This window comes from Sander lucioperca, chromosome 17 (genome assembly GCF_008315115.2).
Source record: "Sander lucioperca isolate FBNREF2018 chromosome 17, SLUC_FBN_1.2, whole genome shotgun sequence".
Classification (NCBI taxonomy): Eukaryota; Metazoa; Chordata; class Actinopteri; order Perciformes; family Percidae; genus Sander; species Sander lucioperca.
In genome coordinates, this window is record NC_050189.1 from 29,777,571 (window position 1) to 29,794,359 (window position 16,789).

Below are 16,789 nucleotides of genomic sequence, written 5' to 3' on the forward strand. Positions count from 1 at the left end.
GCATGTGCATGGAACTAAGATAAGAGGCGGGGGTGCAGGTTGCTGGAAGAGGCTGTAGGTGGAGGCTCTGGGTGGAGTTATCTGGCCTGATAGCTAGGTGGAGGCAGCAGCGCAGGTTTCTGAAAAAAAAAGGCTGTAGGCAGAGGTTTAGTGTCGCATTGCCAGACCTATCTCCACAGTGCTGTGGAGATAGGTCTGGCTACACCACAGATGCATTCTGGGATAGGAGAAAAACAACTCTCTGGGTGGTTTGCATTTATTTAAAGTGCTCATATTATGCTTTTTGGCTTTTTCCCTTTCCTTTATTGTGTTATATATCTTGTTTGTGCATGTTATAGGTTTACAAAGTGAAAAAGCCCAAAGTTCACCCCAAAGGGACTTACCATCTCCAACAGAAAACACTGTTCACAAACTGCTCCAAACAGCTCTATTGTAGTCCAGCCTTTACTTCAGAGACAAACGTGGTCACTTTGGAACACACGTTATAATGCTCGCCTAGCTGCTAGCATGGCACGCCCTCATACTCTGCTTCTGACTGGCTAGTAGTCCTTACCTAGGTACTAAGCATGTGCGACTCCCAACAAAGATAGGAACCGAAGTGAGATGTCTCACTCTGTAGCTAAGACACCGAGCTCAACACACAGGGTGAAAAGAGGAGCTGCAGCAATGTGTAGTAGCCTACAACAAAAATATGGTGTTTTTTGAAAAATAAACCATGTAAACCTATTCTGATATAACCTCTAAATACAATTATGAACCTACAATACTTAACTTACAACTACTATACTTAACTTACAACTACAATACTTAACTTACAACTACTATACTTAACTTACAACTACGATACTTAACTTACAACTACGATACTTAACTTACAACTACGATACTTAACTTACAACTACAATACTTAACTTACAACTACTATACTTAACTTACAACTACTATACTTAACTTACAACTACTATACTTAACTTAAAACTACGATACTTAACTTACAACTACGATACTTAACTTACAACTACGATACTTAACTTACAACTACAATACTTAACTTACAACTACTATACTTAACTTACAACTACTATACTTAACTTAAAACTACAATACTTAACTTACAACTACAATACTTAACTTACAACTACTATACTTAACTTACAACTACTATACTTAACTTACAACTACGATACTTAACTTACAACTACTATACTTAACTTACAACTACTATACTTAACTTAAAACTACAATACTTAACTTAAAACTACAATACTTAACTTACAACTACAATACTTAACTTACAACTACTATACTTAACTTACAACTGCTATACTTAACTTAAAACTACAATACTTAACTTACAACTACAATACTTAACTTACAACTACTATACTTAACTTAAAACTACAATACTTAACTTACAACTACAATACTTAACTTACAACTACTATACTTAACTTACAACTACTATACTTAACTTACAACTACTATACTTAACTTAAAACTACAATACTTAACTTACAACTACAATACTTAACTTACAACTACTATACTTAACTTACAACTACTATACTTAACTTACAACTACAATACTTAACTTACAACTACTATACTTAACTTACAACTACTATACTTAACTTACAACTACTATACTTAACTTACAACTACGATACTTAACTTACAACTACTATACTTAACTTACAACTACTATACTTAACTTACAACTACTATACTTAACTTAAAACTACAATACTTAACTTACAACTACAATACTTAACTTACAACTACTATACTTAACTTACAACTACTATACTTAACTTACAACTACGATACTTAACTTACAACTACTATACTTAACTTACAACTACTATACTTAACTTAAAACTACAATACTTAACTTAAAACTACAATACTTAACTTACAACTACAATACTTAACTTACAACTACTATACTTAACTTACAACTACTATACTTAACTTAAAACTACAATACTTAACTTACAACTACAATACTTAACTTGCAACTACTATACTTAACTTAAAACTACAATACTTAACTTACAACTACAATACTTAACTTACAACTACTATACTTAACTTACAACTACTATACTTAACTTAAAACTACAATACTTAACTTACAACTACAATACTTAACTTACAACTACTATACTTAACTTACAACTACTATACTTAACTTACAACTACAATACTTAACTTACAACTACTATACTTAACTTACAACTACGATACTTAACTTACAACTACTATACTTAACTTACAACTACTATACTTAACTTACAACTACGATACTTAACTTACAACTACTATACTTAACTTACAACTACTATACTTAACTTACAACTACTATACTTAACTTACAACTACGATACTTAACTTACAACTACAATACTTAACTTACAACTACTATACTTAACTTACAACTACTATACTTAACTTACAACTACTATACTTAACTTACAACTACTATACTTAACTTACAACTACTATACTTAACTTACAACTACAATACTTAACTTACAACTACAATACTTAACTTACAACTACTATACTTAACTTACAACTACAATACTTAACTTACAACTACTATACTTAACTTACAACTACTATACTTAACTTACAACTACTATACTTAACTTACAACTACAATACTTAACTTACAACTACTATACTTAACTTACAACTACTATACTTAACTTACAACTACTATACTTAACTTACAACTACAATACTTAACTTACAACTACTATACTTAACTTACAACTACTATACTTAACTTACAACTACTATACTTAACTTACAACTACAATACTTAACTTACAACTACAATACTTAACTTGCAACTACTATACTTAACTTAAAACTACAATACTTAACTTACAACTACAATACTTAACTTACAACTACTATACTTAACTTACAACTACTATACTTAACTTACAACTACTATACTTAACTTAAAACTACAATACTTAACTTACAACTACAATACTTAACTTACAACTACTATACTTAACTTACAACTACTATACTTAACTTACAACTACAATACTTAACTTACAACTACTATACTTAACTTACAACTACGATACTTAACTTACAACTACTATACTTAACTTACAACTACTATACTTAACTTACAACTACGATACTTAACTTACAACTACTATACTTAACTTACAACTACTATACTTAACTTACAACTACTATACTTAACTTACAACTACAATACTTAACTTACAACTACTATACTTAACTTACAACTACTATACTTAACTTACAACTACTATACTTAACTTAAAACTACAATACTTAACTTACAACTACAATACTTAACTTACAACTACTATACTTAACTTACAACTACTATACTTAACTTACAACTACAATACTTAACTTACAACTACTATACTTAACTTACAACTACGATACTTAACTTACAACTACTATACTTAACTTACAACTACTATACTTAACTTACAACTACGATACTTAACTTACAACTACTATACTTAACTTACAACTACTATACTTAACTTACAACTACTATACTTAACTTACAACTACGATACTTAACTTACAACTACAATACTTAACTTACAACTACTATACTTAACTTACAACTACTATACTTAACTTACAACTACTATACTTAACTTACAACTACTATACTTAACTTACAACTACTATACTTAACTTACAACTACTATACTTAACTTACAACTACAATACTTAACTTACAACTACAATACTTAACTTACAACTACTATACTTAACTTACAACTACAATACTTAACTTACAACTACTATACTTAACTTACAACTACTATACTTAACTTACAACTACAATACTTAACTTACAACTACTATACTTAACTTACAACTACTATACTTAACTTACAACTACTATACTTAACTTACAACTACAATACTTAACTTACAACTACAATACTTAACTTGCAACTACTATACTTAACTTAAAACTACAATACTTAACTTACAACTACAATACTTAACTTACAACTACTATACTTAACTTACAACTACTATACTTAACTTACAACTACTATACTTAACTTAAAACTACAATACTTAACTTACAACTACAATACTTAACTTACAACTACTATACTTAACTTACAACTACTATACTTAACTTACAACTACAATACTTAACTTACAACTACTATACTTAACTTACAACTACGATACTTAACTTACAACTACTATACTTAACTTACAACTACTATACTTAACTTACAACTACGATACTTAACTTACAACTACTATACTTAACTTACAACTACTATACTTAACTTACAACTACTATACTTAACTTACAACTACTATACTTAACTTACAACTACTATACTTAACTTACAACTACAATACTTAACTTACAACTACAATACTTAACTTACAACTACTATACTTAACTTACAACTACAATACTTAACTTACAACTACTATACTTAACTTACAACTACTATACTTAACTTACAACTACAATACTTAACTTACAACTACAATACTTAACTTACAACTACTATACTTAACTTACAACTACTATACTTAACTTACAACTACTATACTTAACTTACAACTACTATACTTAACTTACAACTACTATACTTAACTTACAACTACAATACTTAACTTACAACTACAATACTTAACTTACAACTACTATACTTAACTTACAACTACAATACTTAACTTACAACTACTATACTTAACTTACAACTACTATACTTAACTTACAACTACTATACTTAACTTACAACTACAATACTTAACTTACAACTACTATACTTAACTTACAACTACTATACTTAACTTACAACTACTATACTTAACTTACAACTACTATACTTAACTTACAACTACTATACTTAACTTACAACTACAATACTTAACTTACAACTACTATACTTAACTTACAACTACTATACTTAACTTACAACTACTATACTTAACTTACAACTACAATACTTAACTTACAACTACAATACTTAACTTACAACTACTATACTTAACTTACAACTACAATACTTAACTTACAACTACTATACTTAACTTAAAACTACAATACTTAACTTAAAACTACATTACTTAACCTTAAAACTACGATATTTAAACTGAATCTCCAACATTATGTACAGATTTGATCTCATTGAACTATAACAATAACTCTTTTCTTTGGGGGCGTCTCGGGCTCGGGTTCTCCTGAAATGTCCACATCATAAAGAGGAGGGTGGACTCCGACCCCGTAGGAAACGTCCACATGCACCCGGCCGTCTTCAGCGACCGTCTCGCTGAACGTGGGACAGTCCAGTCTCTCCCACAGCCTCTGCTTGATGCGACGCCCCAGATCTAGACTGTACGGACGCAGCTGGCCGCTCTTGTACCTGCGAGGAGCGGAAGAAACAGCAATGAAAACATTATGAAAACAACGTGTGATTGAAAAGGTTTGTGGAAGACAAAGGTGCATGTATTTGGCAGGGGGTTTAGGCGTACTTCATTGAGAAAATGTTACATTTTTCAACTTAAAAAAAAGGTTTTTGCATCTCTTTGTAAGCATGTTGTGTCACTTTTTGGTCATTGTTGTTTTCTTTGGGGTTGTTTTAGGTCTCTGTGGTCAAACCTTATAATGGCAAGGGAAAACCCTGCTATGGAAACATTGAGTGGTAGATTTGAAAGAGTCCTGCTCTTTGACCCAAACATACCTCAGCATATCATCTACAACCTCATGGTAGATCTGCTGGTACTCTTCCACAGAGCGGTTGTGTATCTTCAGAGGCTCGTCGCAGTGCAGCGGAGCAGCAGAGGGCTGGAGGCTGGGGGCCACGGTTGACGCCACCGGCAGGTCAGCTGGCGAGATGGTGGCCTCAAGCGTTGGGACCAAATCCAATAACCCTGCGATGTCAACAGCTGGGGTGGAAGGCTGGGGAGAAGGACCCCAGTTCGACACCTCCGACGCTGGATTCCAAGCAGAGGGTTTGGGAGGGCGGGCCACGGAAGTCCGCTTCCTCTTCTGGGGACGGTCGCCTTGGGCAGCAGAGTGCGGGCGCTTTCGCTTTAAATGCGGCACCTGGGGAGAGCCAAGTCAATTTAATTTGATTGAAACAATGTGCAGGCACATGTGTAACCAAATGTAGGTCATTGCTTTCGAACAAACAGTGCACATACACGGTAGATAATCAAAAAAAAACATTATTAACATTACCCACATTATTTACAGAATCAGAAATATTGCAAATTACATTATATTATAAACATGTGCAAATTTTGTAAATGTACTTGTGCAAATACAGGGTTTCCCCTTGAAAAGTTGTTAGGCCTGGTGGCAAGACGTCTTTGTTCGACGAGGGCCCAGCTGAGGCCAGTCCAAGACTGATGGCAGCATTAATATAGATAGCTTCAGCGATACATAATAATGGACGGAATCGCGAAATTATAAAAAAGAATTTAAAAAAGCCAGAAATGTCTCCATTTTAAGGTCTCTGAAACACCGGAGTAGTGTGGACGTGAAGCGTAAGCTATTGGTTTACAAATCAAAATGTAGTATTGTAGATGTAGCCTAAAAAATTGGGGTCAGCCCTTTGTTCCCACAGCCCAATGGTCCCACAGCCCTATGTTCCCACATTTCTAAGAAAAAGATTTTCACTGAAGATTAGGCCCTATTTTCCAACCGGCCTATGTTCCCACAGCCCTATGTTCCAACATTTCTAAGATTTTTCTTAAAATTAGGCCCTATGTTCCCACAGTCCTATGTTAGGGTTAGGGTTAGTGTTAGTGTTGGTGTTAATGTGGGAACAAAGGGCTTAATTTTCAGTGAAAAATAAATTCTTAGAAATGTAGGAACATAGGGCTGTGGGAACATAGGCACGTTCCCAAAGCAGTTACTGAAATGTAATGCCAATAAGCAGTGCAACATTTCTGTACAGAAGGCCCGCGCTGTGTCCCTGTCGATATCCTCTGCTATGTGTTTGCCATTTTGAAAACTGTCTAAATCTGTAGTTCTTGAGGATTACATTGTGAACAAGTTGGGACTAAAACGGGGTTTTTTTTTGTCCAAAATCAGAAAATCAAATGTCTCACCTGGTCGTCCCTGCAGCATGGACACTGGGCTGCAGGCTTCCTCACACCCTCTGCCTGGCGTGCAGAGATTCTCCTTTTTCTGGAGTTAGGGTCTTGCAACATCTGGCATTGAATAAAGTAAAAAAAAAAGAAACTCAAACTTTCCCTTAAAACTGACTTTTCTTTTCACAAGCACCCAACAATGGCCCAATTTCAACTCCTGGAGTTTTTTTTTTCAACCTGGACCCTATTTTTCTACGTTTTTGTATCAAGGCGACTGATGGGAACAAAAATTTAGGAAATTGGTCCAGTATTAAGCGAGACTACTGCAGTCGGCAGCGGTGAAACAAGCTGTGATGTAATTGCGCACCTTCAGTTTCCATCCACTGGAAGTGATCGTTTTGCCGCCGACAGGCTCCGATTATTAGTGTCTGACTACATTATGGAATGGATCCCTACATAGATAGACCTATTTGTAAAAGAGTTAGATCCTTTTTATTTACCATAAAAAAGAATCGCTGAAATCGCTATCGCCAAACCCACCAGACTCCATTACCGTGTTTACCATGAACTTTGAGTGATATCAAAGTCTCGACGGTAAAAGAAAATATATTTTCTTCTCACTTTTTAAAACTTCTTTTGTTGAGAACAGACTGAAGCAGTTGTCTTGAATTTGTTGCATTTATCTTCCCGATATGTGCTTAGAAGTAGCCTAGCTACAGGCTATGTTGTGTAATGACAGAATATTTATATATTTCAGCTTATCTTCAAATCATCACAATAATATATTGCATTCCATAATATTCTATATAGGCTATATATTCAATTCAATTCAATCCAATTTTATTTATAGTATCAAATCATAACAAGAGTTATCTCGAGACACTTTACAGATAGAGTAGGTCTAGACCACACTCTATAATATACAAAGACCCAACAATTCCAGTAATTCCCCCCAAGAGCAAGCATTTAGTGCGACAGTGGCGAGGAAGAACTCCCTTTTAGGGAGAAACCTCGGACAGACCCAGGCTCTTGGTAGGCGGTGTCTGACGGTGCCGGATGGGGATGTGATGAACAGTGGCAATAATAGTCACAATAAAGATAATGGAACTATGACTAGAAATAGTAGCTGTAGTAGTTCATGGTGTAGAAGGGCGTTACAGGGCTTAGCAGGACGTAGCAGGACATAGCAGGATGTAGCAGGACACAGCAGGACGTAGCAGGACACTGCAGGACGTAGCAGGGTGTAGCAGGGCATAGCAGGGCGTGGAGCAGGACCACGGCGACAGCTGCAACTATTATTTAGGTGCCACCCTAATCTGAGGAAAACTGCTGCTCTATACGTGATAAATTATGTTTTATATTCCCATATGGCTCATATCTACAGGTGTATGGCTCTGTTCAGAGCCTGTTAGCAGTGTCAGTGAACATTGTCTCGACGGTAAAATACATAGACAACACTGCAGCCTTTCAAAGGGTTCAAATCTCACATGTTCCATGCTGGAGGTCTGGTGTGTGGCTTTGGTCAGTCTCTGTGAGGCTTTAGCTTTAGTCAGGATAGAAGAAGTCCTCAGTAGGAGGGGAAATGTGGAAGAAATTGTCCAGTGGAACTTGAGAGAAAAAAAATTTCTTGACCGTGTGAGATATTGTTTTTGTTTAAATGACGGCCTCACATAAATGATGCACCTGGAGACCAAACATAGCAACCATGGAACCCTGCAATGTGCATTTTGGCTCACAGACATTAGCCTATTTTAATAAACCATAGTCAGTCAAAATCAATTTAAAATCAGTTCAGCCTGAATTGAAGTTTAAACATATAGTTTTAGTTTTGAATACGATCAGCCAGGTGTCCGTCTATGAAATAGGCTACGCTCTCGCCAATAAAGCTCATTTCATTATCTTATTGAAAGTTTTACCAAAATCAAACTGTTCTGGGCTACATTAGAAGTCAGAGTCCACGTGGACAAAAAAAAAATGACACGCATAATTATAAAATCAACAAAATGTGTCAGTTTATATATCACAGCCTGAGTGAAAAACCTCTCTTATCTCCATTCTTATGAGTTCCCCAGTCAACTTTAGCCTTCGTTTAATTATCATATTTATTTGTCATGTCAAAAATATTTTCTTTTAACTTCTAAAGACGTATAGAGGAGAACAGACCGACGCATTTGTCTTGAATTTGTTGCATCTATTTAACCGATATGTGCTTAAAAGTAGCCTAGCTACGGGCTACTTTGTGTAATGACAGAATATTTGGATTTATCCTGCAACTAATGGCGAAAAACTGCCAAATTATTCGTCAGATGAGAAAAATTTAAATCCCCTTTAGTCATTTTAGAGGAACTAAGTAAATAACCATATCAGCTTATTTTCAAACCATCGTAATATTATATAGTATTCCATAATATTCTATATAGTCTATATATATATACGATATATATTAGGCCTATACGTGATAAATGATGTTTTATATTCCCATATGGCTCATATCTACAGGTGTATGGCTCTGTTCAGAGCCTGTTAGCAGTGTCAGTGAACTTTGTCCCGACAGTAAAATACATAGACAACATTGCAGCCTTTCAAAGGGTTCAAATCTCACATGTTCCATGCTGGAGGTCTGGTGTGTGGCTTTGGTCAGTCTCTGTGAGGCTTTAGCTTTAGTCAGGATAGAAGAAGTCCTCAGTAGGAGGGGAAATGTGGAAGAAATTGTCGAGTGGAACTTGAGAGAAACAATTTTCTTGACCGTGTGAGATATTGTTTTTGTTTAAATGACGGCCTCACATAAATGATGCACCTGGAGACCAAACATAGCAACCATGGAACCCTGCAATGTGCATTTTGGCTCACAGACATTAGCCTATTTTAATAAACCATAGTCAGTCAAAATCAATTTAAAATCAGTTCAGCCTGAATTGAAGTTTAAACATATAGTTTTAGTTTTGAATACGATCAGCCAGGTGTCCGTCTATGAAATAGGCTACGCTCTCGCCAATAAAGCTCATTTCATTATCTTATTGAAAGTTTTACCAAAATCAAACCGTTCTGGGCTACATTAGAAGTCAGAGTCCACGTGGACAAAAAAAAAGTGACACGCATAATTATAAAATCAACAAAATGTGTCAGTTTATATATCACAGCCTGAGTGAAAAACCTCTCTTATCTCCATTCTTATGAGTTCCCCAGTCAACTTTAGCCTTCGTTTAATTATCATATTTATTTGTCATGTCAAAAATATTTTCTTTTAACTTCTAAAGACGTATAGAGGAGAACAGACCGACGCATTTGTCTTGAATTTGTTGCATCTATTTAACCGATATGTGCTTAAAAGTAGCCTAGCTACGGGCTACTTTGTGTAATGACAGAATATTTGGATTTATCCTGCAACTAATGGCGAAAAACTGCCAAATTATTCGTCAGATGAGAAAAATTTAAATCCCCTTTAGTCATTTTAGAGGAACTAAGTAAATAACCATATCTGCTTATTTTCAAACCATCGTAATATTATATAGTATTCCATAATATTCTATATAGTCTATATATATATACGATATATATATTAGGCCTATACGTGATAAATGATGTTTTATATTCCCATATGGCTCATATCTACAGGTGTATGGCTCTGTTCAGAGCCTGTTAGCAGTGTCAGTGAACTTTGTCCCGACAGTAAAATACATAGACAACATTGCAGCCTTTCAAAGGGTTCAAATCTCACATGTTCCATGCTGGAGGTCTGGTGTGTGGCTTTGGTCAGTCTCTGTGAGGCTTTAGCTTTAGTCAGGATAGAAGAAGTCCTCAGTAGGAGGGGAAATGTGGAAGAAATTGTCGAGTGGAACTTGAGAGAAACAATTTTTCTTGACCGTGTGAGATATTGTTTTTGTTTAAATGACGGCCTCACATAAATGATGCACCTGGAGACCAAACATAGCAACCATGGAACCCTGCAATGTGCATTTTGGCTCACAGACATTAGCCTATTTTAATAAACCATAGTCAGTCAAAATCAATTTAAAATCAGTTCAGCCTGAATTGAAGTTTAAACATATAGTTTTAGTTTTGAATACGATCAGCCAGGTGTCCGTCTATGAAATAGGCTACGCTCTCGCCAATAAAGCTCATTTCATTATCTTATTGAAAGTTTTACCAAAATCAAACCGTTCTGGGCTACATTAGAAGTCAGAGTCCACGTGGACAAAAAAAAAGTGACACGCATAATTATAAAATCAACAAAATGTGTCAGTTTATATATCACAGCCTGAGTGAAAAACCTCTCTTATCTCCATTCTTATGAGTTCCCCAGTCAACTTTAGCCTTCGTTTAATTATCATATTTATTTGTCATGTCAAAAATATTTTCTTTTAACTTCTAAAGACGTATAGAGGAGAACAGACCGACGCATTTGTCTTGAATTTGTTGCATCTATTTAACCGATATGTGCTTAAAAGTAGCCTAGCTACGGGCTACTTTGTGTAATGACAGAATATTTGGATTTATCCTGCAACTAATGGCGAAAAACTGCCAAATTATTCGTCAGATGAGAAAAATTTAAATCCCCTTTAGTCATTTTAGAGGAACTAAGTAAATAACCATATCTGCTTATTTTCAAACCATCGTAATATTATATAGTATTCCATAATATTCTATATAGTCTATATATATATACGATATATATATTAGGCCTATACGTGATAAATGATGTTTTATATTCCCATATGGCTCATATCTACAGGTGTATGGCTCTGTTCAGAGCCTGTTAGCAGTGTCAGTGAACTTTGTCCCGACAGTAAAATACATAGACAACATTGCAGCCTTTCAAAGGGTTCAAATCTCACATGTTCCATGCTGGAGGTCTGGTGTGTGGCTTTGGTCAGTCTCTGTGAGGCTTTAGCTTTAGTCAGGATAGAAGAAGTCCTCAGTAGGAGGGGAAATGTGGAAGAAATTGTCGAGTGGAACTTGAGAGAAACAATTTTTCTTGACCGTGTGAGATATTGTTTTTGTTTAAATGACGGCCTCACATAAATGATGCACCTGGAGACCAAACATAGCAACCATGGAACCCTGCAATGTGCATTTTGGCTCACAGACATTAGCCTATTTTAATAAACCATAGTCAGTCAAAATCAATTTAAAATCAGTTCAGCCTGAATTGAAGTTTAAACATATAGTTTTAGTTTTGAATACGATCAGCCAGGTGTCCGTCTATGAAATAGGCTACGCTCTCGCCAATAAAGCTCATTTCATTATCTTATTGAAAGTTTTACCAAAATCAAACCGTTCTGGGCTACATTAGAAGTCAGAGTCCACGTGGACAAAAAAAAATGACACGCATAATTATAAAATCAACAAAATGTGTCAGTTTATATATCACAGCCTGAGTGAAAAACCTCTCTTATCTCCATTCTTATGAGTTCCCCAGTCAACTTTAGCCTTCGTTTAATTATCATATTTATTTGTCATGTCAAAAATATTTTCTTTTAACTTCTAAAGACGTATAGAGGAGAACAGACCGACGCATTTGTCTTGAATTTGTTGCATCTATTTAACCGATATGTGCTTAAAAGTAGCCTAGCTACGGGCTACTTTGTGTAATGACAGAATATTTGGATTTATCCTGCAACTAATGGCGAAAAACTGCCAAATTATTCGTCAGATGAGAAAAATTTAAATCCCCTTTAGTCATTTTAGAGGAACTAAGTAAATAACCATATCAGCTTATTTTCAAACCATCGTAATATTATATAGTATTCCATAATATTCTATATAGTCTATATATATATACGATATATATATTAGGCCTATACGTGATAAATGATGTTTTATATTCCCATATGGCTCATATCTACAGGTGTATGGCTCTGTTCAGAGCCTGTTAGCAGTGTCAGTGAACTTTGTCCCGACAGTAAAATACATAGACAACATTGCAGCCTTTCAAAGGGTTCAAATCTCACATGTTCCATGCTGGAGGTCTGGTGTGTGGCTTTGGTCAGTCTCTGTGAGGCTTTAGCTTTAGTCAGGATAGAAGAAGTCCTCAGTAGGAGGGGAAATGTGGAAGAAATTGTCGAGTGGAACTTGAGAGAAACAATTTTTCTTGACCGTGTGAGATATTGTTTTTGTTTAAATGACGGCCTCACATAAATGATGCACCTGGAGACCAAACATAGCAACCATGGAACCCTGCAATGTGCATTTTGGCTCACAGACATTAGCCTATTTTAACAAACCATAGTCAGTCAAAATCAATTTAAAATCAGTTCAGCCTGAATTGAAGTTTAAACATATAGTTTTAGTTTTGAATACGATCAGCCAGGTGTCCGTCTATGAAATAGGCTACGCTCTCGCCAATAAAGCTCATTTCATTATCTTATTGAAAGTTTTACCAAAATCAAACTGTTCTGGGCTACATTAGAAGTCAGAGTCCACGTGGACAAAAAAAAATGACACGCATAATTATAAAATCAACAAAATGTGTCAGTTTATATATCACAGCCTGAGTGAAAAACCTCTCTTATCTCCATTCTTATGAGTTCCCCAGTCAACTTTAGCCTTCGTTTAATTATCATATTTATTTGTCATGTCAAAAATATTTTCTTTTAACTTCTAAAGACGTATAGAGGAGAACAGACCGACGCATTTGTCTTGAATTTGTTGCATCTATTTAACCGATATGTGCTTAAAAGTAGCCTAGCTACGGGCTACTTTGTGTAATGACAGAATATTTGGATTTATCCTGCAACTAATGGCGAAAAACTGCCAAATTATTCGTCAGATGAGAAAAATTTAAATCCCCTTTAGTCATTTTAGAGGAACTAAGTAAATAACCATATCAGCTTATTTTCAAACCATCGTAATATTATATACTTAGTATTCCATAATATTCTATATAGTCTATATATATATACGATATATATATTAGGCCTATACGTGATAAATTATGTTTTATATTCCCATATGGCTCAGCTCGATAGGTGTATGGCTCTGTTCAGAGCCTGTTAGCAGTGTCAGTGAACTTTGTCTTGACGGTAAAATACATAGAAAACACTGCAGCCTTTCAAAGGGTTCAAATCTCACATGTTCCATGCTGGAGGTCTGGTGTGTGGCTTTGGTCAGTCTCTGTGAGGCTTTAGCTTTAGTCAGGATGGAAGAAGTCCTCAGTAGGAGGGGAAATGTGGAAGAAATTGTCCAGTGCAAATTGAGAGAAACACTTTGTCTTGACTCTTGTCTGTGTGAGATTTTGTTTTTGTTTAAATGACGGCCTCACATAAATGATGCACCTGGAGACCAAACATAGCAACCGTGGAACCCTGCATGTGCATTCATCTCACCTGTGTAGTCTAATGTTTATCCAAGCAGTCTGAGATCAAATGTGTAGAATACCAATCAACAGATCTGCCTGCGTGTCATATTGTCTGCTATAGAAATGTGGTTTTAGGGTTAGAGTATATAGAGTAGACTATATTTTAAGTAGGCCTACAATTTTGGAATTGTACTATAGGCTATATACAACCAGATGGACACACACACACACACACACACACACACACACACACACACACACACACACACACACATATATATATATATATATATATATATATATATATATATATAATTATTATTATTATTTTATTTTTATTTTTATTTTTTTACATTTTATTTATTTATTTATTTCATGTTTATTTAACAGGGACAATGCACACTAATAATACATATGAAAATGTAAAATGTGCCAGAATTAGCCAAAAGGCTATTTTACATCTGCTGTCCCTGGACAGATCGTACAATGTCACACCTAAAAAGACAAAAGGATTATAATAATACATATAGGTTTAGCCCAATACAAGTAAAATTGACTATAAATGTAGAAATTTTAAAAATGACAAGATCAACATATAAACAACAACAGACTGTCATTATCAACATCAATACCAGCACACACATACACACACAAGCTAAACGTTCAGTCCATGTAACCAACAACTTTGTAGGCATAGCACAAGTGGCACAAACAGCTTATTCATCAACAATTTCAATAACAGCCAGAAAGGCTACATATAATACATAATACAATTTCAAAGAGCAAAAACAAACATATCACACAACATACATACACATAAAGGATCTATATAAACAAAAAAAAAAAAAAAAAATTCTGATTCCTAATCAGATAGAAGTAGAAAAGTAAGCAAATGAGGGATGCAAACAAATCATATTGTAAGAATAACAAATTATAACAGGATAGACAACTAATCACACTATGAAATGTGTAAATTCAGTTCACGACCAAAATAGAGGATAAATAACCGATATGGTGTTAAGGAAGCTCATTAAATACATTTTTATAACAGCCTATACATTTGTTGCTTTTTTTCAAATGATTTATTAAAGTAAGGGGTTTAAGAAGTGACTTAAATTCCACCAAAAAAAAGAGGCGGCAGGTATGATGACGTATGGAGGGCGTATACATGTGCGCATGCGGTGTGTGCCACCTTTCACCTGCGTGCAAGAACTTGTTGGAAAATAAACGCCATTCATTTTTTTCATAATTCGCTCAATTTCCATCTCTTGTATTTGTCCCAGACATATAAAATGTGTTATAAAATGTCTGAATGTCAGTATTAAAACTCTGATATAGTTTTTTACATGGAGAGACCCTGAGCCGTCATTTAGGGGTGCATGATATATCGACTCAATATCGTTATCGCGATATCACGTTGCGCAATATTATATCGAAAGTGTCACGATAAGTATGCAATATTTTTTTTTTTGTTTCTAATATGTCCTGTTCTGTAGACATGCTCTTTATTTATTTATTTTAATACTGTCCAACCAGTAAAACATGTCCTGTTCTGTAGACATGGTCCTTATTTATTTATTCATGTTCGACCAGTCCAATATGACTGTCAGTTGAAATAAACCTTGTGTTGTAAGAAAACTTTTTACATGTTATGAATCTATTTTGATGCGTTTTCCCATAAGTTCTGTAATTTTACATTATGTTTAAAAATATCGAAATTAATATCGATATCGCAATATTCATAATCGATATCGCAATATCACATTTTGTCAATATCGTGCAACCCTAGTGTGATTCCTCCCTGTAGATCAGCCCACCGACCGTTTAATCCACACATTTGAATCTGGACAGAAGAGCAGAAACGAGTGAAACAAGACACCTCCAGCTCCTCTCCTGACTGCGTCAAGCTAACACGGCTCAGATCCGGTCCAACCAGAAACACACTGCGAGTTTTTATTTTTATTTTTTATTTGTCCAAATAGTTTACCAAATGTTACTATGATTAGAAGTCTAATACTTTCCATGGTTTATAAATTCCACCATAAGCAATCACATTTGATTTGATATAATATAAACTGAATAGGCTACACATGTGTGGGAATTGGGTAGGCTCTATCAATAAGAGGCTAACACATGCCTATTTGTCTTAATTGGAGTAGTTATATTAGCCTAATATATCACATGAACCAGATAATGTATAAAATAAGAAACAAATAGCATTTTCCACCAATATAAAGTCAAAAACAACGAATATGTGACGGGAGCCTGGCAGTTAGGGCCAGTCATCCGACATGCTACATTCAATTTAACTTTGTTACATTGTTACAGCAGCCTATGCTACATGCTGTATTGCATTTGCTACAATACAGTGTAACTGGGGTAGGAAGTTGGATG

General features: G+C 34.7%; 1 protein-coding gene across 3 annotated transcripts; it reads right to left on the bottom strand.

The window, feature by feature from the left end:
- Positions 1 to 4,925: 4,925 nt before the first annotated feature.
- Positions 4,926 to 14,358, bottom strand: LOC116044105. Of its 3 annotated transcripts, none has more exons than XM_035994060.1 (4): positions 14,170 to 14,358; positions 7,117 to 7,218; positions 5,742 to 6,106; positions 4,926 to 5,423 (listed from the first exon to the last, which is right to left on the bottom strand). In XM_035994060.1, exons 1-4 carry the CDS (start codon positions 14,176 to 14,178, stop codon positions 5,186 to 5,188), a joined length of 714 nt encoding a protein of 237 aa, XP_035849953.1. In that variant the 5' UTR covers positions 14,179 to 14,358; the 3' UTR covers positions 4,926 to 5,185. The 3 variants fall into 3 exon arrangements, with proteins under 3 accessions (XP_035849953.1, XP_035849952.1, XP_035849951.1); XM_035994059.1 differs by lacking the exon at positions 14,170 to 14,358 and adding an exon at positions 9,701 to 9,928; XM_035994058.1 differs by lacking the exon at positions 14,170 to 14,358 and adding an exon at positions 8,586 to 8,681.
- Between the last annotated feature and the right edge of the window lie 2,431 nt (positions 14,359 to 16,789).